This window comes from Apodemus sylvaticus, chromosome 4, assembly GCF_947179515.1.
Source record: "Apodemus sylvaticus chromosome 4, mApoSyl1.1, whole genome shotgun sequence".
Taxonomy (NCBI): Eukaryota; Metazoa; Chordata; class Mammalia; order Rodentia; family Muridae; genus Apodemus; species Apodemus sylvaticus.
In genome coordinates this window covers 141,865,435-141,893,150 of record NC_067475.1, presented here as the reverse complement: position 1 = coordinate 141,893,150, position 27,716 = coordinate 141,865,435, and the positions used below count along the sequence as shown (strand labels likewise).

Here is a 27,716-nt window from a genome sequence, read left to right as displayed (position 1 = left end):
ATGTGACAACTATTTAAAAATGAACACAGCATCCTTAGCCATCGGGGAAACGTGAATTTAGACTGTTGCTGAAATTGCTTCTCATGCCACTCAGGATAGCAATCACCAAACAGCAGCAGTGTGCCCTGGTGAGGACTCGGGCTGCTGTGAGGGTGTAAACTGGGACAGACACTGTGGAAATCAGCATGGAGTCTTCCCCAGGTTGAAATCAGAACCACCATATGGCCCAGCTGTAAACCTGAACAGTCTGGAGTCCACAGAGAGATACCTACACACTCTTACTGCAGCACTATCCACAACCAGCAAGTTATGAAACCAGGCTAGATGCCCATGAAGAAAACATGGTGCAGGTACACAGTGGGATTCCATCCAACGGTAAAGAAACACGCAGGCACAGCCGTTGCAAGAACGAATAGAACTGACTGTCATCGTGCTGGGCAAAGCAGCCAGATCCACAAAGAGAGATGCCACGTGCTTGCTTCCCTATGTGGAATCTAGATTTCAGTTTAAATATGTGTACATATATAGATAATATTTTTCTGGCCATGTGATACATTCTTGTAACTCCGATAAGCAAGATTATGATGCAGGAAGATATTGAATTCGAGTCAGCTTACTCTATACAGTCAAACACTGTCTTTTAAAAAATTAAAAATAAAGGCCAGAGACAGGGATCAGCAGACAACATTAGTTCCAGCTCCTCCAGAGAACCTGAGTTTGGTTCCCACCACCCACAACCACGCAGCTCAGAATTACCTGTAACTCCAGCTCCAGGATGCAGACAGATACACACACACACACACACACACACACACACACTTGCTAGTGTGTATGAGAGGTAAGGAGGCCTCCCTATAAGACACTGGTTGTCTTCCTCCATCATTTTCTACCAGCTTGCCCATTCAGCCATGCTGATGGGCCAGTGGACGGCAGGAATCTGCCTCCTGCCCAGTGACCAGTGGGCACAGGTGTGTATTGTACCCCTTACGGTGGAGCTGGGGATTAGGGCCTAGCTATTATGTTGACTTGGGAGTACAGTATTGACTGAGCCATCTCCAAATCCCCAAAGTTCTATCTTTTAATAAAACAAAGAGACAAAATCCCTATTGTTTTCAATGTTTTCTTTTCTCCTCCCTTCCTTCCCCTTCTTTCTTTCACCTCCCCTGCTTCCCCTCCCTCCCTCCCCTCCCTCCCCTCCTTCCTCCCTCCCTCCCTCCCTTCCTTCTACTCAGAACAGAACCCAGGGCCTCACACACGAAGGGCAAGCCCTCTACAGGTTACAGCCCTGGGCTTCTAGTCACTGTCTTTGTCAAAAGTTAAAGCAGGGTTTCACTAAATTGCCTAGACTGGCCTTGAACTCAGTCTGTAGCCCTGAACTGTCTTACTGCCCTTCCAGGTTACCCTGCCCAGCCCCACCTACTCCACCCCACCCCTCCCACCCCATCCCTCCTCACCACCCCCTGCCCCACTCCCCGCTCTGTAGCTGTCACCAGGCCTTGCTTATTTTCAGCTTGCTTAGTATCTATTCAAATACTTATTTATTAATAATAATATTTTAGGTTATGATTGGAAGAAAGGAAAATTTAGCCCTCCAGGATATTTCATGATAAAAGGTGAAACCGTGGGCCTGGCGAGCGAGCGAGCGGCCACAGGCTGTAGCTCAAGATGGTTTAGTGACAACTGAGCGAGCAGGCACTCTCCAGCCCCTCCCCCAGAGTTCACTACAAGAGCCCCACACTCATCTCCTTTGTTCTTGTAAGCCGCTGTTGTCCTTGGGGTGTCCTGTTGATTCGGTGATGCAAGCACCCTAAGATCATAGGCTGTTGTTCACCAGTGGGAAGCCTCAGAAAGGCTGTCTGTCTTGGAGGAGCGAGGGAGGCATGCCTCAGCAAGGTCACAGGGTGATAGGATTGACGACACCCTACCTGAGAGGGTACGGTGGTCAGGGGCCTACATTCCAGATTCTGCAAGGGTTTATGGGGCCACCTCAGTGTCCTTGTTTGTGAAATGGACACATGCAGCTAGTCGGTACCTAAAGATAGCTGGCACCTGTAGCTAGTAACTGCATCTAGCTAGTAACTAGCTAATAATACCTGCAGATAGCTAGTAACTACAGCTACTACCTGTCGCCAGCTAGTGCCTGCAGCTAACTAGCACCTGTAGTTTGTACCTGAAGCTAGCTTTTAAGTAGTACCTGTAGTTAGTACCTGCAGCTAACTAGCAGCTACAGCTACTACTTGGAGGTGACTAGAGCTAGTAATTAGTTGGTAAACAACAGCTACTGTTACTCTCCTGTCACCAGTCTTCACGTTATGTTGCATCTGTCACAGAACTTGAGACTGCAGAAGTGGTCATACCCACGTTGTGTGATAGTCTCTCTCTCTCTCTGCCTTTTCTCTTTCTCCATCTCTCTCCTCTCGTCTCTCTCCTCTCTCTGTCTTTCTCCTTTCTTCTCTCTCTCCTCTCTCTCCCCTGTCGCCTCCCCATCCTCACTATGGTGTGTGTGTGCCACACTTGTGCAAGTAAGTGTGTGTGTGCACACGTGGAGGCCAGAGGCTTATGTAGCTAGCTTCTTCTATCTCTGCCCACCATACCCTCTAGATAGGTCTCTCTCTGGACCTGGGGCTCCATGTTTCAGCGAGACTGGTGGCCCCCGAGTTCCAGGGATCTGCCTGTCTCTGTGTAAGCACTTTACCCCCTGAGCTATCATCTTCCCAGCCCCTGTGACTATTCTTCTAGATTCTGATTTCTCTACCGACTTATCTGAAGACAACACAGTAGACTGCGAGAGGGAGACATACAGTGGACTCTAACTCTTACAAGGGCCTGCCTCAAGTCAACCCTACTCTATCTGCCTAAGGGATACAGTTCCCAGTGGGATTCCTACAGAGATCTTACTGGAGTTCAGGTTGAGGCCTCAGGTCCTAATGCAAGAGTTATAGATGAAACACCTCACCCATGTCCCTGGAAGCATTAAACTCATCGAACCAAGAAGAGAACTGAAGACATGAAAGCAGAAGGCGGGGCTAGCTGGAAGAGGAGGGAGTTAGTGGGCGGGGGCGAGAGGTAACAGGGTGAATATGATCAAAGAGGATCTTACACAATATGAACACGGCACAGTGGAAGCTGCCCCAGTGGAACACCGTTACCCGGTGTGTAAGTACTAGATGCTGACAAAAAAAAAATTAAAAATAGTTTCCGGTGGACCCATTTCAAAGCACATTTACAGAAGCTGGGTGTGGTGAACCGTATCTGTTATCCCAGCACATCAGAGGCAGAGGCAGGGGGATTGCCAGCCCCATCTACATTGTGAGAGCCTGTCTCAAAATACCTCCCTAACCCATTTAGATGTGTACTGATGCAGAGAATTAATGATACTCAAGACATGCGCCATTACATGCCAGCTTATTTGTCTCCTACTATAGGAAAGAGCTGCCCATTAATAAATATTTTTACTTGAGTGTCTTTAAATTGCCCTTGAAGGGTTTACAGGCATCTTTTCTGTAAAACAAGCATCTCCATTCATTAGACAAAGTAAAACCATCATCTCATGCAACAAGGAGGTGGGGTGTGTTTTCCTTCCCCCTTTCATTAAAAAAGCCACAAAGCATAACAAAAAATAATGAAAGAAAAATAAAGGAAACACCCCATCTGGATGGGGGAGGGCGGAGCAGATGCAGGGAATGGCTGTGGGGTGTCAGAAATGCTTATCCCTATGGTCTCGGCCCCATTCTGACTGGGCCGGGAAAGCTGAAAATTGCTGTGTTTCTGGTTCGGTTGTCCTACGTAAGTTGTGTGTGATGGGGGCTCGGTGGGGCTGGGTGGGGCTGGGTGGGGCTGGGTGGGGCTGGGTGGGGCTGCGTGGGGCTGCGTGGGGCTGCGTGGGGCTGCGTGGGGCTGCGTGGGGCTGCGTGGGGGCTGCGTGGGGGCTGCGTGGGGGCTGCGTGGGGGCTGCGTGGGGCATCCTGTTTTTGTAGTCCTTGGCACGTAGACCCTGAGACAGAAAGGCTGCGTGTTGGGAAGGTCTTCATGTTTCTCAGAGTCATCAAATGTTCCCCTCCTCCTGAAAGCATTTCTCAGTGTGACTAGATTAGGATTGACCCGCCCTTTCTCTGTGTGACCTATAACAAGATAACCTCGGTCCTACTGAAGACTATCGGGGTGGGGTGGGGATGACCCAGGGGGTGCCTGGCTCTTTTCTGAAAACAGGAATGTACAGCGAAACCCCTGAGGAACACAGCCCTGGGTGCCTCAGCTAGGGAAGGCGAGTGCCCGACACCCCCGCTTCCTCTACCTCCCTTTTCTTTACCTTTCTTTACCTCTCTCTGTTTTTCAAATGTAATTATTATTTCTTGGAGAATCGTGCACGTATTTACAATGTATTTTGATCGTTGTTTTTCTCTTTTTAAAAAACAAACCCTCCTGACCCTCAAATTTCGCGATAGTTCTGTTTTCCTGGAAGAATATTGGATTTTCAAAATGACACTTAAGATTACCATTTGTAATAGTTATCAGTGTTGTATTTGCAATAGAAAAAAATAAAATAAAAAGCACCAGCCAGGAGCATACTTTATAAAATGTACCATACATAATTTAAAGGAAAATTCAGGGCATTATTCGGAAAAAAGAAAAACAAATAAAAAATTAAAAATAAAAAAAAATTTTCCTCTCACTTTCATTATGTAGAGAATCCAGCAACACGGGCTAGTGAGGAGGTCAGAGTGTTCACTGCCAAGGCTGAACACAAGGCCATTCCTGGATGGTGCACCGCAGGAGAGATCCAACTCCTGAAAGGTTCCCTCTGGCTCTGAGGGGCAGGGCCATGTGAACTGATTTGGACATTCAGGTCCCCAAGATGGCTAATGAAACTCGATCCGCCACCCTCGTTGACTTAGCCGTGTCAAATCATCCAAAGATGCACTCAAGGGAAATGACCTTAATAAACTTATCTAGCTGTTTACCTAAATTGGTGCTGCGTTGTAGGAAGATAGGGAAATAGGGGATCTGTCCAGAAATGCCAGTAAGAAGAGATGCTTTTGTAGACGAATGAGATTTAAGAGGCCCGGGGCCACAGCTCAGGCCGCAGAGTGCCTGCCTAGCATGCAAGAAACCACAGGTTCAAGTCCAAGCACCTCAGAAAGCAGGTGTGGCGCCTCACACTTGTAATCTCAGCATTTGAAGGGAGAGGCAGGAGGGCCACAAATTCAAGGTTAACCTTGGGTGCATTGCAAGTTCAAGACTAGCCTGGGTTATGTCATACCTTGCCTTTAAAGGAGGGAGGGGTGGAGGGAGGAAATAAGTTATAATGTCAATTCATTGACTTGTCATTAGAATTTCCCAGGATGTGTGTCATAAATGTACTTTGTCTATGTTCTTCCTCGGGATTCTGACATTGTGGGGCTCAAGCGGGGTTCAGAAATTTGTTTTAATAAGAACCCAGAAGCCAGGCAAGTTAGAGCCTGCCTGTAATCCCAGCATCTCGGAGGTAAAAGCAGAGGAACAGGAATCCAAGGTCATCCTCAGCTCTGCAATGAGTTTGAGGCCAGCTACGTGAGACACTATCTCAAGACAGATAACAAACGTCTTAACCTGTCTGAGTGCGTCCATGGGCGGCCATCTCCTCTGAGAAACACATTACAGTGGTGGGCGGGCCCAGGGGCTGAGGGGCTCTGCTGGGGCAACCAGAGCCACTTCCTCTGTCATGGAGCCCAGTGGCTCTCAGCCTTCCTTTTGCTATGACCCTTCAGTTCCTCGTGTTGTGGAGACCCACAGCCAGAACATTACTTTCATTACTGTCATAACTGTAACGCTGATACTATTATGAATCAAAATGTATATATCTGTCTTTTCTGATTGTCTCACGTGAGTGCCACGAAAGGGTGGTTTGACCCCCAAGGGGTTGAGATCCACAAGTAACTCACTTCTACCTCTTCTTCATTTTCTCTGGGTCTCTCCAGGGACTTCTGATAGGCTTCTGCAATAAACAGTCTCTGGAGCACACGACCAAACTCCACATCCAGTTTGCCTTCCTTTCTCTCCTGCCTTCCATCTGTGTTAAAAGTAGGTGTTATGAGTCCGGGGGTTGGGGGGGGCAGCCATATGCGTACGAATCCCCCAGGGCGGCCAGCACTTCGCTGGTTCTCTTAGCCATGGGCTCCTTATACCAAAGAACTCTAGAAAATGTGGACTGTTTGCTACCTGGGAGAAATGTCAAGTTCTAAGTTTCCAGATGCCCTGGCAAAGCAGGGAGGGGAGGGGAGGGAGTGTGGGTTGGCTTGCCCCTGCTTGGCAGGCCTCCCTGTAAAATCAGCTCTGTTCCTAGGAATGTACAGGATTTCCTTTGCAGACTCATGTAGGAGCTGCGGAGGACAGGACTGACCACAAAAGGCATCAAGAGTGCCAGCTTCCGGTGCTCCAGCTTGACTGGCTGGGGTAGATAGAACTGGACTGGAAGAAGAGAAGCTGGCCAACACTACCTAGAGTCACTTGTCCCCATAGATAGGAATCTGAGTCACAGAAGCTGAGGTTGCGGCCGGAGCTTCTCCGTCTAAAGAAGGCTCTTCACATCAGCCACACCTGGAAGAGTCAGGAGCCGGAGCTCTTCCGCCTTCAATCCTGTGGCAGTGGGCTGGGCCTAGGACCAGCAGGCCAGCAGTACTAACGAGGAAGGGGCAAGGAAGGCTGAATGAATCAGGCTTGGTCAGAAATGCTCTGGGTTCAGAATCGGGTTCTGCCTTTAAGCTGTGTGATTGAAGACAAGTTAAATTCTCCCCTCCTTCCCTCCAGCCCCAGGTTCGTTCAAGATTGGGTCTTAGGTACCTAACACTGGACTCGAGATTTGCTATAAAGTCAAGGATGACTTTGAACGGATGCTCTTGCTTCTGCCTCCCAGTAGCTGAGATCACAGGTGTGTACTGGCCATATCTGGCTTTTGTGGCGCTGGGGATCAAATGCAGAGCATTGTGCTTACCAGGGAAGCACTGTGCCAACACCCCAGGCCTTAAATGAACTGGTTAGGAGGAACATACAACCAGTAAGGTGCAAGCTTAGCTCTACACGGTCCACAGTTGGCTAGGACCACTCGCTAGCATTATTATCAGATCTCCTTCGAAGAAAGCTAGGATGTGCAACGCTTGGTTTGGGAAAGACAAACTTCCCCGTCATGGCCCAAACAGAGATACTGGGAGAACGGTTTTCCATATGTGGTTTAACAGCAGCAAAGCCACCTTTTGGAATCCATAGGTAGATGCCAAATCAAAGCATCTGTAGTGGACTAATACTTAAAGCATAAAGTATTTGTACAACCAGTTTCCGCAAAGCTTTTGGTATTCTCTACTAGAAAAATTTTGTATGGTAAAGTTTAATACAGCAAAATAAAGCAAATGATTGACTATTCTCACGCCACGAGACATTGCAAAGGAACATGCTAGAGCATGATTTATATGTTGGTTTGAGCCGGAGGAGATGATCAACAGTCAAGGGACTGCAAGGGACTCAGATTCTGTCCCCTGCACCCAGGTGACAGCTCACAAGCATCAGTAACTCCGGTTTCAAGTCTCTCACGCCCTCTCTGGCCTCCATAGGCACTGCATGAACTCTACAGCCATACGTGCAGGCAAAACACCCATACACACAAATTAAAAATGAAAAAAGTAGATGTTTGAGAGCCAGGTGTGGTGAGGCACACCTGTAATTCAGCATGTAGGAAGGAGACTGGGATGGCCAAGAGTTCGAGGCCATCCTAGGCTACACAGTGGTGAGTTCCGGGTTCACTCAGGCTACAAAAAGAGACCTCTCAAAAGGAAACAAGGAGCTATTTTTTTAAGGTTTGAAATTTGAGGTTCATTTAATATACATGTTCTCAGGGGAAAAACCTACTCTGCTCTTCTAATCAATGCAGAGCAGGGTGGGGCACACAGCTCTTTTTATAAGAGCTGACTTTGCTCAGACTTGTGGTTAGTTCCCAGAATAAGACTGGATTAGCCAGCACTCCATCATCCGGAGGTCCCGCCCCTTCCTGTGGTGCTCTTGGCAGTTAGTGATTGCTGGAGTAATGAGAGATGTTTCCTTCAGTGGTGTAGCCACTGGTTAACTGCCCATGTGCTATTAAATGTCCCCGCAACCAGGATTCAGTGGAAACTTCAATAAAACCCATCAAGCCAACCCATCTACACATGTCCAAACACACTTACATACACACATATACACACACTCACACCATACACATACACACCACACACATACCACATATACACATACATACACACCACACATACATTCATGTACATACCCATACACCGTGCACGTGTGCGTACACACACACACATCTACTTATGCACACATACACACTCACACACACTCATACAGACCACACACACATACCACACATACACATACATACACACCACACATTCATGTATATACCCATATACCACACATACACACATCTACTTACACACATAACACATCCACACACACACACACATCCACATCACGCACCCACACTCATGAACACATCCACACCACATACACTCCCTTACACGCACATCCACACTGCACCACACAAAAGCAGAAGGGGAGCTAGTTGTGGAAAGGGGGGTCAGTGGATGAGAAAAGCGGGGAAGAGAAGGTAAGGTGAGGTGAGCGTGATCTAATACATTATATACATGTGTGAAATCATCAGTTAATCTAAAAATTTTAAAAAGGAGAAAAATACCAAAGAGGTGGGACTATGTACCAATGTCATATTCCTACACACAGTTTTAAAATTCCAGGCTGAGATAAAAATCAGCAAGAGGTGCCTACAGCTAAACCAGTTGTTATCGCGACATACACCCACACATGCATCCTAAATCAATCCCTGAGTACCTGGAACATGCTGGACACGGGCTACCATGGCAGGAGACAGAGGAGACCGAGGGAGAGCACTTAGGGATCCCCTACAGTCCCTCCCTCCCCATCCGGGACTTAGCAAGCCCAGCCTCCCTTTGTCGAGACTTACATTTAGGTGTCCGGTCTGCATCAGTCTTGCAGAGAGCCTGATGAACACTGTCAGGGACACACAGAACAGGCTGAGGCTCAGGCACAGGTCCAGGGCCTGAAGGGTCAGGTGGTACTCTTCATAATGGAGCGGGTCCACACAGACCGACGGGAACTTCGTGTACGGAAAAGGAAAGGTAACCGCGTAACCCAGGTAATTGGTCCCCACAGTCCCTGAGAAGGAATAGAAGCAATAGGGACCAAGGAGGGCAGACTGCAAGGCTATTGCGAAATGAAGCGGACATCCCAGAAGATTCAGAATTATAAAGGTGAAAGCGGCTTCCCACTGAAAATAAGCAAAAACAAACTGTTACTTGGAGAGAGAGAGAGTGACGGTCATTAATTTCCTCTATGTAGCAGAGAGATAGATACAGCTTTCATTTCTTTTCTAGTTTCAAGACAGGGTCTCCTGAGGTCCAGGCAATGTTTTGTATGTTGCTCAAGTTGGCCTCGAACTCTTGATCTTTCCTGCCTGTACCTCCCAAGTGCCACACTGGATGATCCCACCCCACCCTCACCCCAGTGCTACCATTTCAAATGTAAGTGCCAGGCCTTCTGTCTGCTAGGCCTACACCCTACCTCTGACCTGTATCTCAAGTACACTCAGCCTTCCTTTCAGGTCCTGTTTCCCTTGCTGCCAGTCTAGGCTGCAGGAGGACATCATGTCTGCCATCCTGTGCTAAAATGAAATCAATTCAATAACGTTTTTATTTACCTATTCCCTATCCTACACCCAACGTCAGGCCGGTGTGTGTTGGGAAAAAGAAAATGAATGGAACCAGTCCCTTCCCTAGGACTTGTTTCTCAGGGTGTCGTCTCTGGTTGCGTAGCACTGTCTGGACGCTTAGGAGCCTCTCAGTAAGGTTGCCTTCCACCCTGCCCAGATCTTCAGCCTTCGATATGGAAAGGAGGCCTACATCAATCAGATGCTGTGCTCTTTCTGTAGCGTGGAGAGAGCCAGCTCAGCGCTATTAGAAACAGGCTCGGTTGGACCTTTTAACCTTTCCTCGTCTGTGAGGGCTGGGAAGGAGACCTCGGAGTTGAGATGTGAACTGCGTTATTGAGACTGGAGATATAGTTCAGTGAGTAAAGGGTTTGCCTATGTACTTGGGTTCAATCCATAACACACACACACACACACACACACACACACACACACACACCGTCAAATCCACTGAATCATCCCTGCAGACATTTTGTATTTACCAAGTATCTCTGGGCCCACTCTCTGTGAGCCAGCAGCACAAGTGATCCAGCTGTGACAGCCTGTGAAAAGAAAATTGGAAAAAAAATAACAGCCACCATCAGAGGGGCCTCTGCTAAGAGTTCAATCTGTCTCACAGCTTGACAACTTTATCACGAGCTGGAAGGCAGGGCAAGGGTGAAATGGATTTACGGCTCTGATCCCCTCTTCATCTGTGAAAGGAACTGTGTTGGCAGGGAGGAAAAGGAGCCATTCGAGTCATCAGGACATGAGTCACACCAACTTATTTTCCATGCTCTCTGTTGACTTTGCCGTCACCGGAGCCACCTCTGCTACTGTCAGGTCATGACAGTTAAATCTTGGCTTTATAGACCTCGCCCTAGGCTTCGCGTGGTGGTCTGAATGAGACACGGCCCCACAGGCTCCTGTATTTGAATATTTGGTCCCAAGCTGGTGGTGCTGTTTGGGGAGGGTACGACACCTGCAGGACCTGCAGCCTTGCTGGGGTGGGGGATGGGCTCTGCTGTGGTATAGCCGAGCCCCCTTGCTGCTTGTTTCCTCTGCTGCTGCTTGTGTGGAGGTAGAAATGTGAAGAGGCTCTCCTGCAGGCTGCCACCACAGACAGGAACCTTCTGGAACCATAAGCCAGAATAAACTCTTAAGCTGCTTTTGGTTATGCTATTTTTTTTTTAAATAGCAGCAACAGAAAGGTGTGTGTGTGTGTTGTGTGTGTGCGTATGTGTGTGTGTTGTGTATGTTTACCCACATCAAAGCATGAATTTTGAGGTCCAGATAAAAAGGAAGAGATGAACATAAAGATTACATATATATTTATATATATATAATATGATATATATGATATAATATATTATATATTAAATACATATAAGTGTATATACAATATGTAATATATAACATATAACACATAATACATAATACATAATATATAATATGTATATGTAATATATGTGATATATATTAATCATATATATATAGTTTTTACCATGTGGAGCCTGGGAATGAATTCAGACATCAGGCTTGGCTATAATCGTCTTTGCTCACTGAGACATGTTTTCATCTTTCCAATAAATTTATAAAGTTGCAAATGGGACAGACTAGAACGGAGACCTGTTCTCCAGCCCAGAAATCATTCCCAGCCATGATCTGATCCTTTTCAGCTTGCTTCTTCATTTTTTAATTTTATTTTAAATTGTGTTGCCTTTAACTGCCGATGGGGAGCAGACACACGACCTCTGTTTCCTAAATATAAAGGCAGTCGTTACAATGGACGTGAGGCACGGCATTTAGTGTTCTGAGTGCAGCGCTATCCACTTTTATGAGGGCATTTTCTCTATAGTCCTCATTCAAAGAAAAATACTCACAGTGCAGAACGAAAATAGTTAATGAAGGAGAGAGTGGCGGATCCAGAACGTTGCAGTGGATAATGGAAAAAGAATCTCTGAGCTCATCTCGGATTCATCACGAGGTCTGAAGATGGAACTGTTTGAGGTTCTTGAGACTCGAAAGCATTTATCCTCAAACCACAGAATCCTTACCCCCTATTCAAAGCATGAATTCTGAGGTCCAGTTACAGATGGAAGTCAGGAAGAGATGAGCCTAAAATTAGATACTAGGTATAGACTGGTTTAAAAATAACACAATTTTTATTTCGACAGAGGACTGGATGGGATGGCCGGGCCTGAATTGGTTCATTTAAGGGGAGACATCAGAGCCTCGCCCATGTGATTTAGTGGGCTGCAGCTCACAAAGCTCTAAATTCGGGGCATTTATTGTTTTGAAACTTGGATCTAGAGAAACTGGGAGAGGGAAACACCGGATCGCGCATGCCTCCTGTTGCTGAGCCGGAGATGGCAGAGTTGTGAAAATCTTGCGGATAAAACCAGGAGCATCTGCAGTCAAAAGACGTTCCTGGCTTGATTCTGCAAGAGAAACCTTTCCAAGGGACGCTAAGGAGGCAGAGGTGTGCAAATAGCAGAACAAGCTGGAAAAATGGAGTCGGGGTTGCCTAAGCTTCCGGGTTGACCCGTGGCTCGCCTGTCGCCAGTCACAGGAAGCTGGAGATGGAGACTGCGTCTGCTCCTTCGCTGATGAAGCTCTGGAAGATAGCTGACATGACTAGATGCGGAGATTCTAGCTTGCCTTGAGTGTGGGGTTGGCTGGGGTTTCTTTCCTTTTGAAAATTGAAAAGCGCTCGCTCCAGAGCTGCAGTTTCCTGTTATTTTGGTCCTAGCAGTCAGCTTGAATTTTGCCTTGTTTACACACAGCTCTGAAAAGACTCTTTCATTGAGCAGCAGCCTGGGACGCGAGATGTTCCATAACTTGTTAAATTCACCTGGCTGACGGAATGGGGGTGCCAGAGCTGAGCGCGCCCATCTTCCCTGATGCCAGCTGATCTATTTTTAGATAAGGAGTGGGGTAGAATTAAAGCGGGAGAGATTTGAAAGTGGAGAAGGGACCTCCAGAGGCAAGGAGGAAATGAAGCAAGAGTGGGGCATCAGGGAAGTGAAGGGTTGGAGAAGCAGTATGGTTATGGGAAGGACCAGGAGGAGAGGTGTCTGGCGGTAGTAGAGAGCGCCCCACCCCCACCCCACCGCCATGCTATTGGCTTGCTTTCCTGGGCATGGCTAATGCTTTCATAGCTTGGTTATTGTGAGTCCTTTTTCTAGACGTTTAAACTGTCTAAGTCCAGCATGCAGTTCCCAGAAGCAGACGACTCGAAGGAAGCAATAGAAATGGAAAGGTTAGTGGCATCGTATGAAAAGAAGATATGGCTTAGTCATTCACAAGATCTTATGTAGAGTAGAGAGGATCGGGAGGAAGCTCAATGACGTCATCTTTCATTACACAGAGTGTTTGAGGCCAGCCTGGCCTACATGAGACCTTGCATTAGTTTCTTTCTATTTCTGTTGTAAAACATCCCAGTGAAGCAGCTTAAGGGATAAAGGATTTATTTGGGCTTACAATTCCAGGGAGATACTGTCCACGTGCATGAGAAGACATAGCATCAGGTAGAGAAGGCTTGAGGCAGGAGCAGCAGGCCGGCCATTCACACTGCATCTGTCGTTGTGAAGCAGACAGTGGACAGGAAATCCGACAGAGCTATATACAAGACCGCAAGCAGACCTGAGTGACTGACTCTTTAAAAACCAGCTTTCATGTCCCAAAGCTTTCATAACCTTCTCAAATACTCCCACTAGGCGAGGACCAAGTGTTCAAACCCATGCACCTATCAGGGATGCTATCCATTGAAACTAGAGTCTTAAACATGAAGTTGAATAAACTGCCATGGTGATACTCTCCTGCTTTTCAAAAGAGGCTAAGAGGCTGTAAAAGATCACATGATAACGTCATGAGCCGCGATTCCAGCGCTCACTGGGATTTGCAATAATAGACACATACAAATGTCCTCATTAAAGATGCCCAGGAGAGAAGGCTCAGCAGTTAAGAGTGCATACGACTCTCACAGCGGACCTGAGTTCAGCTCCTGGCACCCACGGCCTGGCACACAGTTCATACCTGCCAGAAACGCCGGCTCAGGGGGTCTGATGCCCTGTCCTCCTCTGTACTCTGAGATACCTGCACTTGTGATCTCTCTCTCTCTCTCTCAATCTCTCTCTCTCTCTTTCTCTCTCTCTCTCCCTTCCTCCCTTCTGTCCTCCCTCCCTCTCTGCCTCTGTCTCTAATGCATATACATTAAAAACAAAATGATAAATTTACCAAATAAAATAAAATAAAAAACAGTCAAGAAGGTGTTTGGCACACAAGAAGAGCTTAGTCATTATGTTCAGGAGGAAAACAGAGAAAAGCTTCAGGACACACAGAACCTGGAACAAGTCTGAAGGATGGCTTTGATTTCCATGACAGGTGGGGGTGGGTGGGCTCAGCTGAAGACCTTCGTCTGCAGAGGTGAGGACGTTATCCTGGGCTTGGGGCCTAGGCAAGATCCCAGACCTGCAGCAGGGTGGTGGAGGGGGCTTGGTGGAGAAAAGCGGAAATCGGGGTTCAAATCTGTGTTGTGCCTGGATGAAGACGACCTCAAAAGCTAGGTCGGTACATACTGCGTTTATCTGGGGACAGCCAAGTAATGGGGTGGCTTTTGAACAGGAAGCAGCTAGCCTGACTCACAGGCGTGTAGACATTGGAGACTGATGTTATATGCAAGATGGACTGCAATGTGTGAGGTCCCAGGGTCCCTGCAGGACCCTGGTCTTTAGACTTTAAACTCCACTCATGTCGAGGAGTACATCTTGAATCTTTAGTCACAAATCTTTTTATGTATTTATTTTTTATTTTTTACTTATTTTGAGACAGGTCTTGTTGGCAGTGATTTTAAGGTCAGAGCCCAGACCCTGGCAGCCCTAAAGCATCTCACCAGTCACCCATTCTCTCCGTGGAAAGAATTGAGAGGGCCATCCCCCTCTGCCAAGTTCGTCTCAGGGTCTTCATAGAAGGTTTAGGTTTAATCAGAGCCACAGGTAGGCTTGCACAGGTGGGCAGTCTTGGTCAAGGTGTGGTCCTGCCCATTGCTGTCCCGGCTCCAGACTCCTCTGCAAGGTTGTCTCAGATTCCTGGGGATGGTCAAAACGAGCAGCACACTGTCTCCTTAGAGCGTCTGCATTCCTTCTGGGGCAGTTATAACTCATGTGAGCCAGCCAGGTGGTGGTGGCGCATGCCTGTAATCCCAGCACTCTGGGAGGCAGAGGCAGGTAGATTTCTGAGTTCAAGGCCAGCCTGGTCTACAGAGTGAGTTCCAGGACAGCCAGGGTTACACAGAGAAACCCTGTCTCAAAAAAACCAAATCCGAAACAAAAAACCAAACAAACAAACAAACAAAAAAAAAAAAACAAAAAAAAAGAAACCCCAAAACCTCATGTGACCCAGCTTAGCCTCCAGCTCAGCCAAGGTGACTTTGTCCTTCGGATGTTCCTGCTTCCATCTCCCAGGTACTGAGATTATGCACCACCAAACCCAGTTTATGTGGTGCTGGAGATCTGAGCTAGGGTTTCAGGCGTGATGATTGTTGCTAAGTAACTGAGCTGCATCCTGAGTCCCATCCGTCTGATATTGTGTCTAATAGATTTCGTACCAGATCTTTGCTATGTGATAAACTCTCCTAATCTCTCTTCTTTTGTTCTCCATTCATTAAAACTGCTATTAGCTCCCCTGTATATTGGTTTTGTTATCTCCGAATGCATAGATCCTCTGCAGTTTGGCTTTCAGGGTTGCCTAGATGTAAAATCCGAGGAGCGTTGGAGAAGGTACACCGTGAGGGGGAGAGAAAAGTGAACATTGGGACATACGCTGGGAAAGTCTAACGGCCATGGCAGGTGATTTAAATAGGGCTGGTTTGGGGCGTTGCTCCACTGCGCAGGCCTGGAGATGAGTGACAGCATGGCATTCTCTAGGATTATCCAAGGTCTCAGTGCCAAAGCCTCAACCGTGACAGGACCAGCAAACTAGACTAGGCCGCCTGCCCTCCAAAGGTGATATAAAATGCCAGGAGAGAGAAGTAAGGAAAGGGATCTGTTCGATGTAGCCATGCTGAAAGGAGGAACAATGAAGAGCCCTCCAGGTCACCTTTAGGAGCCAACATGAACTTTATCTTCAGACAGAGGACAAGAGACCAGGATAGCTAAGCCGTGTGGGACAAGACCTGCACCCACCCATGACAGAAGAGTCGTCTCGATTCCGAGTCCATCTGTCGAGGTGGTCGCCAGACCTGTGAGAACCCATCTTAACGGACACAAGTTCCTTCCCTGATCACACCAGTTCAGCCTTTCCTCCCCTTGGCATGAGATGCCTGGGGAAATTCCAGTTCCTTGAGACCCATTGTTTCAGTAGCCAAATGGCCAAGGGGAGGGGTGCACCAGTCTGTCTTTAGAATATCTTCCCTCCTGCCAGAGCTGGGAGTTGCCTGACAGGCACTGCTGAGCCCCAGCTTAACCCAGCCCTGACCCTGCTGACCCTGCCATCCATAGATCCTCCAGCACCGACCCCGCCATCTATAGATCCCCACACTGACCTTGTGTCCATAGATCCCCAGCACTGACCCTGCTATCCATAGGTCCCCCCCAGCATTAATCCTCCCATCTTCGATCCCCAGTGAGCTGCATAAACAGTCTTTAAAGAGGCTACTTTAATGGAAAGAACTGAGTCAAAGGTCATTCTTGCTTTGAAATTGATTTCCCAACACAAAGAAAAGGAAGTTGGAGAAGGAAAAAAAATTGGTTTGGATGACGAGATGACTAATTTGTTTTTAGACAAGCTGACGATGAAAAGGCTTAGACTATTTAAGTGGAAAACTAACCACTGACAAAGATCACCTTGAGCAGACTCTGCACTTCCTTGTAAAACCTTACTAGGGTGCCTGTGAGATGGCGCGGCAGGTGAGGCCACTTGCAGCCAGGCTGAGGCCTGAGGGGGCTTCCACATGGCAGAAAGAGAGAACGGGCTACTGAATGCTGTCCTCTGACCTCCGAGGTACACAGAGGCACACACGGGCACTCATACACACAATAGATGGATTACATAAATAGAACATAACCAAGACCTCCAGCGAGCGGCCCATCTTCAGTGCCAGTGATGTTTATGACCCTTAATATGGACTTCTCTTTATTCTGCAGCATCACCCCCAAGACAATGTCTGATCACCTTGTCCGCCCTCAGAAAAAATCCCCGTAAGTTCTCCTTGCTGTTTTCTCTTGGTAATTTCGTACCCACTGCCCCTCACCCTGCCCCTTGGCCTAAATTATCACTTTTGCTCTAATATCTGGACCTGAACCTCACCCTGTGCCATCTCCTCTCTCTATTCTGCCACAGACCAAATAAGTTCTGCTTCCAGTATTGGATCCACTGCCAAACCCTGGCTTTTCTTTGATGCTATCTGGCGGATCAAGTCCCTTGACTGCTAAGCCATTTCTATAGCAGTTGAGAAGCCTGGTGGGCAGGGCTCAACTGGAATCCTGATACTGGACTACTGAGAGTATTACTGGGAGCCAGGTTGTGGCTTGTTTCTGGCTAAGACCCTGGACTGTCTAGGTCTGGATCCTGTGATCAAACTCATGGAATCCAGTCTCTTCATCAGAAATGGCTCTGTAGGCCTTATGTTCTGAATTAATAGGGCCCTGAAGCTACTAGGGCCTGCTGGCTTCATGCTTTCTAGCAGCTGATGCCTTTAAATAAATAATCTTGCTCAGACATCCTAGAAAAATTATGTGCCAGAACAGAACAGAATTAGGAGAGTCTGTGGACCAAACCTTAGACCTGACTTAGTAAGTCTTGAATAAAAACCTTTGAACAAATACAAGGGATTGTATCATCTGTAAGAAAACTTCTCTTATAAGTCTCAAAAGAAATACAGAGTTGTTTGTGAAGGAAATGGGAATATGGTTGAAATATAGCAGCCATCTTTTCACTAGAGGAAGATGTACCTCAGCAGCCATTAAGGAAATGATTGGCAGGGGTGACGTGCACTAAGGCTTTCGGAGCTGACCTTCATCAGACAAAACTGGCTTGGTAAGAAACTCGAGAGGAAAAAAAAAGTATTGTTCTAAATTTAAACATGAAAGAACTGAACACTCTGCTGCTTTCCTTTTGGGGAAGATTTCTCCCGCATAGATGACAGTCTCACCTGCAGTCCCCGTAAGCTTATCAGATTTGAACTCTGCAACACACTCTCCGTACCAGAGTCATCTACTCAGTCAACAATATCCATCAAATGTTACTTTGCCAAAATCCTAGCAGGCAGCTCTCTTTGGTGCAAGCTCTGGGGATTAGAAAATAGAAACCGAACGCCTGTCCTTGTATAATGCATAGTAAATAGTTAAATTATATAGTGAGGTAGATGTGGGTGGAGCTATGGGATTGGGAATGGCAGGTGGGGGCAGGGGTTACGATTTTGAAGAGTTTTGTTTGTTTTTACATTTACTTTATTTATTTGTGTGGGTCTGGGAAGTGGGCTGTGGACACCACAGCACAGGTGTGGAGGTCAGGGATCTCTGATGGGAGTTGGTCCTCGCCATCCACCACGTGGGTTCCAGGTATTGAACTCAGATCTTCAGGCCCGGCGACAAGCACCTTTACCTGCTGGGTCATATTGCTGGCCTCCAAGGGGTTGGCATTTTAAAGAGGGTAAAGAGGGAAGACATGGATGAGATGTGACATTAGTTGAGAATTGATGGGAGAAATCCTCCGCTGCGTAGCTCAGTGGACTCACAGCATGAAGGCCTTGGCTGGACGAACCTCCAGCACCACAGAAACCGAGATTGCTGCTTGCTTGTGATTCCAACACTGGGAAGGTGGGAGTTGGAAGACCAGAAGCTCACAGAGAGTTCTAGAACAGCCTGAGGTACCTAAGATCCTGCCTTTTAAAAACAAGGTTTAGGAGCCAGCCAAACACGAGCAGAGTTTAAATGGAGCCCCCAGAGCAAAGCCCTAGGGTGGTGCACTCCCCGGCTTTCTGGAGATGGCGGCCATGACTGTGAAGGATTGGACAGAGAGTAAACTGGCTGGCAGTGAGGCCCCGGGGGCAGCACTGTGGGGAACTGGGAGCTGAGGAGGACTCCTAGCAGAGAGTTTGCCCAGAGTACAGGGAAGGAGAAGGCCTTTCCCTTTGTTAGCAATCGAGTACAAAGCTCTTGCAGTCAGTCTTCTGTCAGTCTCACCAAGCAACTTAGGGTTGGACAGTTGTCCCCGCAGAATGGGAAAGAGCAAGAAGGAACTAGCCGGCTGAGGCTCCTGCCTCGCTCCACACAGTAAGAACCTTGAAGTCAGAACTGGAATGCAAGCCGCTTCCCTCCGCCTGTAGCTCTAACTCTGCTCCAGTCCCAGACCGCCTCCCTCCAACTAAGGTAGCCAGCCACTCAGTGGTGGCAGGATGGAGACACTCGGGTCATTTCTCTTGGCCTATGCCTAACGTATATGTTCAGCCTACCTCAAATATATGTCTCTCTCTCTCTCTCTCTCTCTCTCTCTCTATATATATATATATATATATATATATATATATATATATATATATATATGATCTTAGTCAAAACTAAGTCTACTGTGGGGACACTAGCTTGTAAGGAATGGACAGCTACATAACAACCAAAGCCTCACTATGTGACCCAGGCTGACCTCCAGCTCACAGAACAGTAATCAAACCCTCCCTATGTAGTCCAGGCTAGACTCCAGCTCACAGCTACAAAATAATCAAACTCTCCCTGTTGTAGCCCAGGCTGGGCTCCAGCTCACAGCTACATAATAATCAAACCCTCCCTGTGTAGCTCAGGCTGGCCTCCAGCTCACATTTCTGCCTCAGTGTTCCAGGTCTTTGCCACTGTACCCAATGATAATTTCCCAAACGTTTCATTGTTGTATACATGATTTACAAATACAAGTGAAACAATATTAAGACAAATTATATACTTAAAATTCAACTAACAGATATTCCTGCTCTAAGATCAGGATTATGATTTTTCTGCAGAATATAGAGTTCTTTGAATTACTGGAAAACTCTTAACTGGCATATTATTTTACATCCCTTTTCTTCTCATTCCCATTTACGCCGGCGTGTTTAATGAAATAAGTCCTACCAAAGCCCCGTTCCAGATGGGACAGGCAATCCAAACGCTCCATCCTGCGTACCAAAGCTTGCAGGAAAAGACGGGGAAGAAGGCGATGGACCCAGAGAAGATGCTGAGGCCCCCCAGAGGAACCAGGGTCCTGCCAGCCGCCTGGTAGAGGCCTTTCATTTCCCTCCGTAGCTTGACTCTTTGCTCTGAGATATTTGTTACCAAAACACAAGGCCAGGACAGGCCTCTATAAACACACGTTTCTTAGAGACTGTAGTTGTGATGACAGTGAACTGTGGGAAACAAGAACCCGGAGACAATATTCACTCTGTTCCACCGAAGGTGCACGGAGGGAGGGGGTGAGCTCTGGCTGTGTGTCAGACGTGGGCTCTAGCACTGACTTCTTCAGAGACAAGCGAGGGCAGGAGACTTCTCGCTCTGAGTGGCTGCCTTGAGTCCCTGCATTTGCCTGTCTCCGGGAGTGACCACTTCCTCGATTACTCAGACTCAAAGGCTCACTGCCTGAGCTAATTGTTTCTGAACTCAACCTGCCTGGTGGTTACAGCATAAAGCCGACATCCTCTGAGCACAATAGAGCCGAATTCCCAGCAAAAGTTCCCACAAAACAAAGCAGGAATCACACAGGCAGATCGCGGTCCACCGTGCATTATGTAGCTTCAATGGTTTAAAACAAATGGGTCTTGCCTTTCAAAGTTTAATTCCATACAACTAGTATGGAATTTTAGAGAAGTTCTGGGAACTTGCTACGGAGAGCAGGTTGGCCTTGAATTTACAGGGATCTTCCTGTCTCTGTACCCCAAGGGGAAAGCATATCAAGGCATCAAGCTCAGGTATCCTTAATTAAAAAAAAACAAAAACCTTACCTTACATTTATTAGTGCTGTAGAGATGTCGCAATGACTAAGAGCACTGTCTGCTTTTTCAGAGGACCTGGCTTAGATTCCCAGCGTCCTTTTGGTTTGATGGCTCACAACTGTAGTTGTCCTACAGTCCCAGGGGATCAGATATCTCTTCTGGCATCCTTGGGCATTAGGATGCATGTGGTGCACACACACATACATGCAGGCGAAATAACCACACACATTAAATACATTTTAAAAATAATTATAGTGTGTATATGCGTGCCTGTGTGTGTGTGTGTGTGTGTGTGTTGGAGGAGGATGTTCATTCCCTAGCATGGCAACTCACAAGAATTAGTTCTCTTTTTCATCCATATCTCCTCCGTGTTTGGTTGGAGCTTAGGTTATCAGGGTAAGAGGCAAGTGCTTTCTCGCCAGCCCAGAACATGGCTTTTAAGTCAGGCAGAGCATGGATCTGACTCTGGCTTTGCCCCTCCTAGGTTTGTGTCCTAGAGGAAGAACAGGATGCTTGGGTTTTCTGAGTTGACCTGGATTTCAAAGCGGTCTCTCCCAGGGAGCTACTCGGGATCGGGGAAAGCCGCTCAGCTTGTCTGACACTGCCGCTGTTCCGTGTTTCCTCTCAATGCCGTGGGCTAGATTCTAGATTATTTTCACATAATCTGAGACATTCCTGGAAGGCACAGAGCTTGTGTGTCTTCTGTACTTTGTAAATATCTCTGAGCTCTCTGACAGCTTCAGATGGCATTTGGACGGAGCAGATGCACACTAGTAAATACTCGACGAGTCAATCCGTGAAGCCGATAGCCTGTCCAGTCTGCATTTGGGCCGCTCGAGGGTGGGTATACGTGAGTGCAAGATCATGAGGGCGAATTCCGAGGCCAGTGTGTTCCCGGGGAAAGGGTCTGGAGGAAAGACGGATTTGTCTGGACTCGACTTCAGCAGTGCTGTTTTGACTTTTTCCTCTACTTCTTATCTCAAGGTTACAGCTCTGTGGTGTGTTGTTAGCACAGTGTGGGGGTAGCTCACTCTCTCCTGTTAGCACATCTGGAAAACAAAGACTGTTGAAATCACCAGTCTTCAACTGTACACAGTGGGAAGGGCAACAAAGAGAGAATGTTTTGTTTTAATTTGGGGAGGCTTCGCGTGCCTGTAACATTAGGGATGAACACAGATGTCACTGTAACTTTATTAGTGATTAAGGGGTGGGTGTCATGGCTAAATATGACCTAAGGAGAGTGAGGCAGAACCAGAGACCTCTCCGACCAGATTCCAGAGATGCTGGATTCTTGTTAACTGTGTTAAAGCAAGGACATCTCCCAGTGAGGACAGAGATGGATGTTTGCCTGCCCCCAGCTTCTTTTGGCCGTGGCCCTGTACCAAAGCACCGGCAGCTTCACCGGCGGGCGAGCCAGGGCTCCTCCTTCCCAGGGTGCTTCCATTTGGGACCAACTTTCTAGAATTCTTGTAGAACACGGCGGAGTTTGCACAACTCACTTCCTCTTCAACCCAGGGGAACCCAAGATCAAGGGTAGAATTTGTGCAAGGATATCTCAATGGAATCTAATAAAAGCGAAACATAAATCCGGGTACTAGAGATATTTCACAAATGAACTCTTCACAAACTCTTTTTAAGTTCTTAAAAGTTAAAGATTTAATTTTTTAAGTATAAGTCATGAAAAACAACAATGATGCTGGACAGTTGGGGAATTTAAGCACGAGGTTGGTATTACAAGATTCTGGTTTATCCTTAGTAAGACTCTTGGGTATTTTATGACATATTTGTATACAAGGATGGGTTGGGCTGGTCAGGTAAAATGCTTGCCCTATAACCTGGTGACTTGAATTTGAGTCTTGGAACCCACAGAAGTGTAGAAGGAGAAAGCTGACTCCACACACCTCTCCTCTGATCTTTGTACGCATGCTCTTGCAGATAAGTATGCCACTCTATCTTGCACACATACACAGCACACACGCTAACTGTGAACAAATGAGGTATTCGCAAAGGGTGTCTCATAAATGGAACTACATAGCACTCTTGACGCTTTCTCCCTGATTTTCTCTAGGCTTGAAGTTTTCAAATTAAACATCGAAACAAGAGGGCAATGGATGTAACTCTGTTGATGGAGCGCTGGTCGGCATCACAGGAAACTTTGATCCCCGGTATCTAACAAACGGGGCGTGGTGAGGACCACTTACACTCCCAGCGTTGGAAAGATGGAGATGCAAGGCTTAGAAGGCCAAGGTCATCCTCAGCTCCACAAGTGGTGCATGACTACTTGGAATGCACAAGATGCTGCCCACCTGCAGGCCCAAGCTCAAAGAGGCATTGGAACTGGACGTCAGAGGCACAGTACACACTTGCACACATGAAGCCCTGCTCTAATCTATAGCATGGGCAAATGAATATGATCACATGTAAATATACATGCATGCATGTGTGTCTGTGTGCACGTATACATATATGTACAAACATATGTTCCTTTAGTTACCATTTTAACCAAGTGATCAAATTTTACATGGTCTGTAACAGGACAAAGTGACATCACACATATACTGCATACTAAACACCATACACTCTCATACATATGCCCTTGCACACACACATATACATACAAAGGCATACGGATATCAGTTGACAGGAGGAGCAGGAGGAGGAGGAAGAAGAGAGAGAGAGAAAGAGAGAGAGAGAGAGAGAGAGAGAGAGAAGAGAGATTCTTGTGGCACTGGACATTAAACCCATGCCTTTATACACACTATGCTGGTAGCCGTTTTCCATCTTGACTACTTGACTCAAGGTCTTGCTAAGCTTCCCAGGCTGACGGCAAACCTTTCTCACTTGTGATAAACCTGCCCTCTGCCTTCTGAGTAGCCAGGATCGCAGACCTATGCCTGCAAGCCCAGCTAGGTAGAGTTATAAAAGCCAGGCCTTCCAGAGTGCTGGCTCAGAACATTTGATGATATAGATGGGTTGACGGTGCAGGGGCCATGTTCCTGCATCTCCTTTAGCAGCCTGCTAAAGCGTGTCTTCTTCCTTCAGAAGACTGCGGAGGCTTGCCAGGCAGGAGGGACACCTCACACTTAGTCATACCTTTTCACAGATTCTTGTTCCTTTCCAAAGAGTCCATTTTTCCATCCATTTAAGCCTCTCCAGTGTTCATACACAGTGTGTGTCCTTCTGCTTTTCCTGGTTATTGAGTTTCAACTCTGAGTGAACTCTCTTTCCTCCTAATGACCCATGGCTGACAGAGAACAAAGATCAATGTTTATCATCCCTAACTGGAAACTGTCAAATTTCTATTTTAAACCCTCCAATTTACAAGATACTACAGAGAGATTGTTGCCCCCGCCTAATTCCAATTGTGTGTCTCCCCCTCAAGTGTGTTTGGAAATCATCTGGAAGCTATCAGACTTTTCCCTAGCTTTGCCGGGCAAGACGACTTGATTGTGCTGCCAGCAAGTTCTTGTGGCTAGTCATCTGTCTGTCAACCTGTCTTTCCAGCTGCAGAGAACAGCTGTGACTTGTGCTCAGGTCCGGTGCCAGCAGCCTCCCACAGGCCACTGCGGGCATTGTCTTCTGCAACGGTCACTCCAGTCTTGTTTTCCCACGGAAATAGAGAAATCACAGATGGAACACTGACGTGGTGGCTTGTCACTCTGGCCGCCAAGGAGGGATAAGGAGCTTAGAGGACAGGAAGGGAGCCGCAGTAAGGATATCTGAGGAGAGGGGTGTGGGGAAGATGGACAGGAAGGGATGGAGTCACAGGAAGAGGAGGAGGAACGAGAGAGAGAGAGAGAGAGAGAGAGAGAGAGAGAGAGAGAGAGAGAGAGAGAGAGATATTGATTCTTGGATTCTTGAGGCACTGGACATTAAAGCATGCCTTGGAATCAAGAGGAAAAGACTCCTAGGGCCACAAACGCTTTCTGTGCTGTTCACAAATCTAAGGTCTGACAGACTTTCAAAGCAGTGTTGATCAGGGACACAGGAACCCAGGAAGCTGGGAACTGCTTATGTACAGGTCATGGCATGCTTGAAGAGTGGAGGAAATGGAGAGATGTGGAGAAAGGGGACAAACCGAGGGGGAGAAAGTGAGGGGGAAGTTCCGAGTGCCTGAAAATCCTCAGGCGCTGTTTGTTTTACAGATTGCTTGAAGGGAGAAGCTTTGACTCATGTCTGCATTCATGTACCTACTACATACATGTATGTATGTGTGTATGTGTGTGTATGTACACACACACATATATTTCACTATATAGCCCTGACTAGTCTGGAACTTGACACGTAGACTAGTCTGGCTTTGAATGTGCCTCTGCCTCCCAAGTTCTAGGATTACCTCTGTGTTCTACCACCTAAGGTTTTTTTGTTTTTTGTTTTTTGTGTTTGTTTTGGATTACATACTTATTCTTATTTTTACTCTTATTCTTATTACTTTTATTTTGTTACAGTCCAGTCATTACCCCATCCCTGTCCATCCTCCCACAGTTCCTCATCTCATTCCTTCTTTCCCCCTCTTCTTCAAGAGAATTCCCCACACCCCCACCAGGCCTCCTCACTCCCTGGGGCCTCAAGTCTCTCAAGGGTTAGGCACATCTCTCTGTGAAGCCAGACCAGGCAGTCCTCTACTGTATATGTGTCTGGGGCCTCATATCACCTGTTGTGTGCTGCCTGGTTGGTGGCTCAGTGTCTGAGAGATCTTGGGGGTCCAGGTCAGTTGAGATGCTGATCTTCCTATGGGGTCACCCTTCTCCTCAGCTTCTTCTACCTTTTCTCTAATTCAACCACAGGGGTCCCCAACTTCAGGCCATTGGTATCTGCATCTGACTCTTTAAGCTGCTTGTTGGGCCTCTTAGAGGCCTGCCATGCTAGGCAACTGTCTGCAAGAATACCACAGCATCAGTAACAGTCTTAGGGCCCTAAGGCCTCCCCTTGAGCTGGATCCCAATTTGGCCTGTCACTGGATCTCCTTTCCCTCAGCCTCTTCTCCATTTTTGTCCCTGCAGTTCTTGGTCCTTTTAAATAGGAAATGTATGATCACTTAATTCATTGTTTTAAAATGTTAGAAGAAGAAGAAGAAGAAGAAGAAGAAGAAGAAGAAGAAGAAGAAGAAGAAGAAGAAGAAGAAGAAGAAGAAAACCAAGTTTTTCTGTGTGACTCAATGTGCTTTCTGATCCAGTGATGGTGGTCAGGTCAAAGGTCAAGGCAGGCAGGAGTAGGGAGGCTCGTGGCTGACACCTTCCTGTACCCACTGTATTCTGAGTTGTGCTTGGTTGACTCTGGAGATCAAAGCTTCTGTCTTCTCCACTAGCTTAGAATACAGGTGTTTTTCTCTATCTGTTTTCCTCTCTTCCCCTCCCTTCTCCTTCCTCCTCCCTCCCTCTCCCTCCCTCCCCCTTCCTCTTCACTCCCTCTCCCTCCCTCCCCCTTCCTCCTCCCTCCCCCTCCCCTCCCTCCCTCCCCCTTCCCTCCCTCCTTCCCCCTTTCTCCCTCCCCCTCCCCTCCCTCATTCCCCCTCTCTCCCCCTCCCTCCTTCTCCCTCCTCCCTCCCCTCCCTCCCCCTCCCTCCTCCCTCCCCTTTCCTTCTTTCTCCCTCCTCCCTCCCTCCCCCTCCCTCCCCTCCCTCCTTCCCCCTCTCTCCCCCTCCCTCCTCCTCCCTCCCCTCCCTCCCCCTTCCTCCTTTCTCCCTCCTCCCTCCCTCCCCCTCCCTCCCTCCTTCCCCCTCTCTCCCCCCTCCCTCCTCCTATCTCCCCTCCCTCCCCCTCCCTCCTCCCTCCGCTTTCCTCCTTTCTCCCTCCTCCCTCCCTCCCCCTTCCTCCCCCTCCTTCCCCCTCCCTTCCCCTTCCTCCTCCCTCCCCTTTCCACCTCCTTCCCTTCCCCTCTCTCCTCCCTCCCCCTCCCTCCCCCTCCCTTCCCCTTCCTCCTCCCTCCCTCCCCCTCCTCTCCCTCCCTCTCCAGCTTTGTGTGTGTGTGTGTGTGTGTGTGTGTGTGTGTACACATGAATGTTTTACTAAGCTTAAAGAGCTGTGCTCTGTCTAAGCACACTTGAGAGGGAGCAGCAATGAAGCAGATACATCAGGGAAGTCTTAGACCCTCAGATAAGGATTTTACACCACAGTTAAAAAAAAAAAAGAAAGGAACAAGAGACTTCTTGCTGTGTCCCGCACCACTCTCACCATTCTTTTGATTCTTTTAAACTTAAAGGACAGAGCCAAACCCAAAGCTTTGCTTCTATACACCATGTAACTATCCAGGTGGGCCTGGTAAGAGCCTCTCTGGGGTACATCCTCCTGTTCAAGCCTGACATCCGAGTTATCCCAGAATCCAAGTAAAGGGAGAAGGAGAGAACAAAGTCCACAAAGCTATCCTCTCTCCTCCGCACAGCAGGCACCCCGGCCCATAACAAGAAGTCCAGTCATAGTTAAAGGATATGTTACCCTCAGCCATCAGCTAATGGTTGAACCATAAGCCAATGGTTGTCCGTGCTATAAAGAAATCAGAACACACGAGCAGACAGCAGACACAGGATCACTACCCTTTTCCATCTTCTTTCAACATCTTTTATTTTATTATTATTTTGTAGGTATTGAAGGGTTTGCTTGTTCGTACATCTGTGCACAACCATGTGTGCAGTACCCACAGAGGCCAGAAGGGGGCATCAGATTCCCTCGGGACTGCGGTTACAGATGGCTGTGAGCTGCCAAGTGGGTGCTTTTCCCAGCTTCTGGGGACTGGGTAGAACAGTCTGATTTCTTTATAGCACAGACAACCAAAAAGCCATGATGATGCTTTACTGATTAACTTTGTTATTTGGCAATCTCATACATGCATGTAAATGTATCCTGATTACTCTCTTCCCCACCCCACCCCCACAATATTTCTCTCCCTTCCCTTTCACCCCACCACATCACATACCACAACCTTCCCTCTCCCAGGCTTTAGGTTTGGTCCTGCAGCCTATTTAGTTAGCCAGCTCTGTGACTGTTGGATTAGAAGTAGCGATGGGGTCTGATAGGGTTATGG

At 47.6% G+C, this 27,716-nt stretch overlaps 1 protein-coding gene across 1 annotated transcript in view; it reads right to left on the bottom strand.

The window, feature by feature from the left end:
• Tmem212 (transmembrane protein 212) overlaps positions 1–20,001 on the bottom strand; it is a 68,458-nt gene extending 48,457 nt beyond the window's left edge. Inside the window, exons 1-4 of the mRNA XM_052180980.1 lie at positions 19,843–20,001; positions 10,246–10,305; positions 9,002–9,325; positions 8,547–8,580 (exon numbers count right to left, since the gene is read on the bottom strand). Coding sequence (XP_052036940.1) covers positions 8,547–8,580; positions 9,002–9,325; positions 10,246–10,305; positions 19,843–20,001 — 577 coding nt within the window. The remainder of the gene's footprint in view (positions 1–8,546; positions 8,581–9,001; positions 9,326–10,245; positions 10,306–19,842) is intronic.
• Between the last annotated feature and the right edge of the window lie 7,715 nt (positions 20,002–27,716).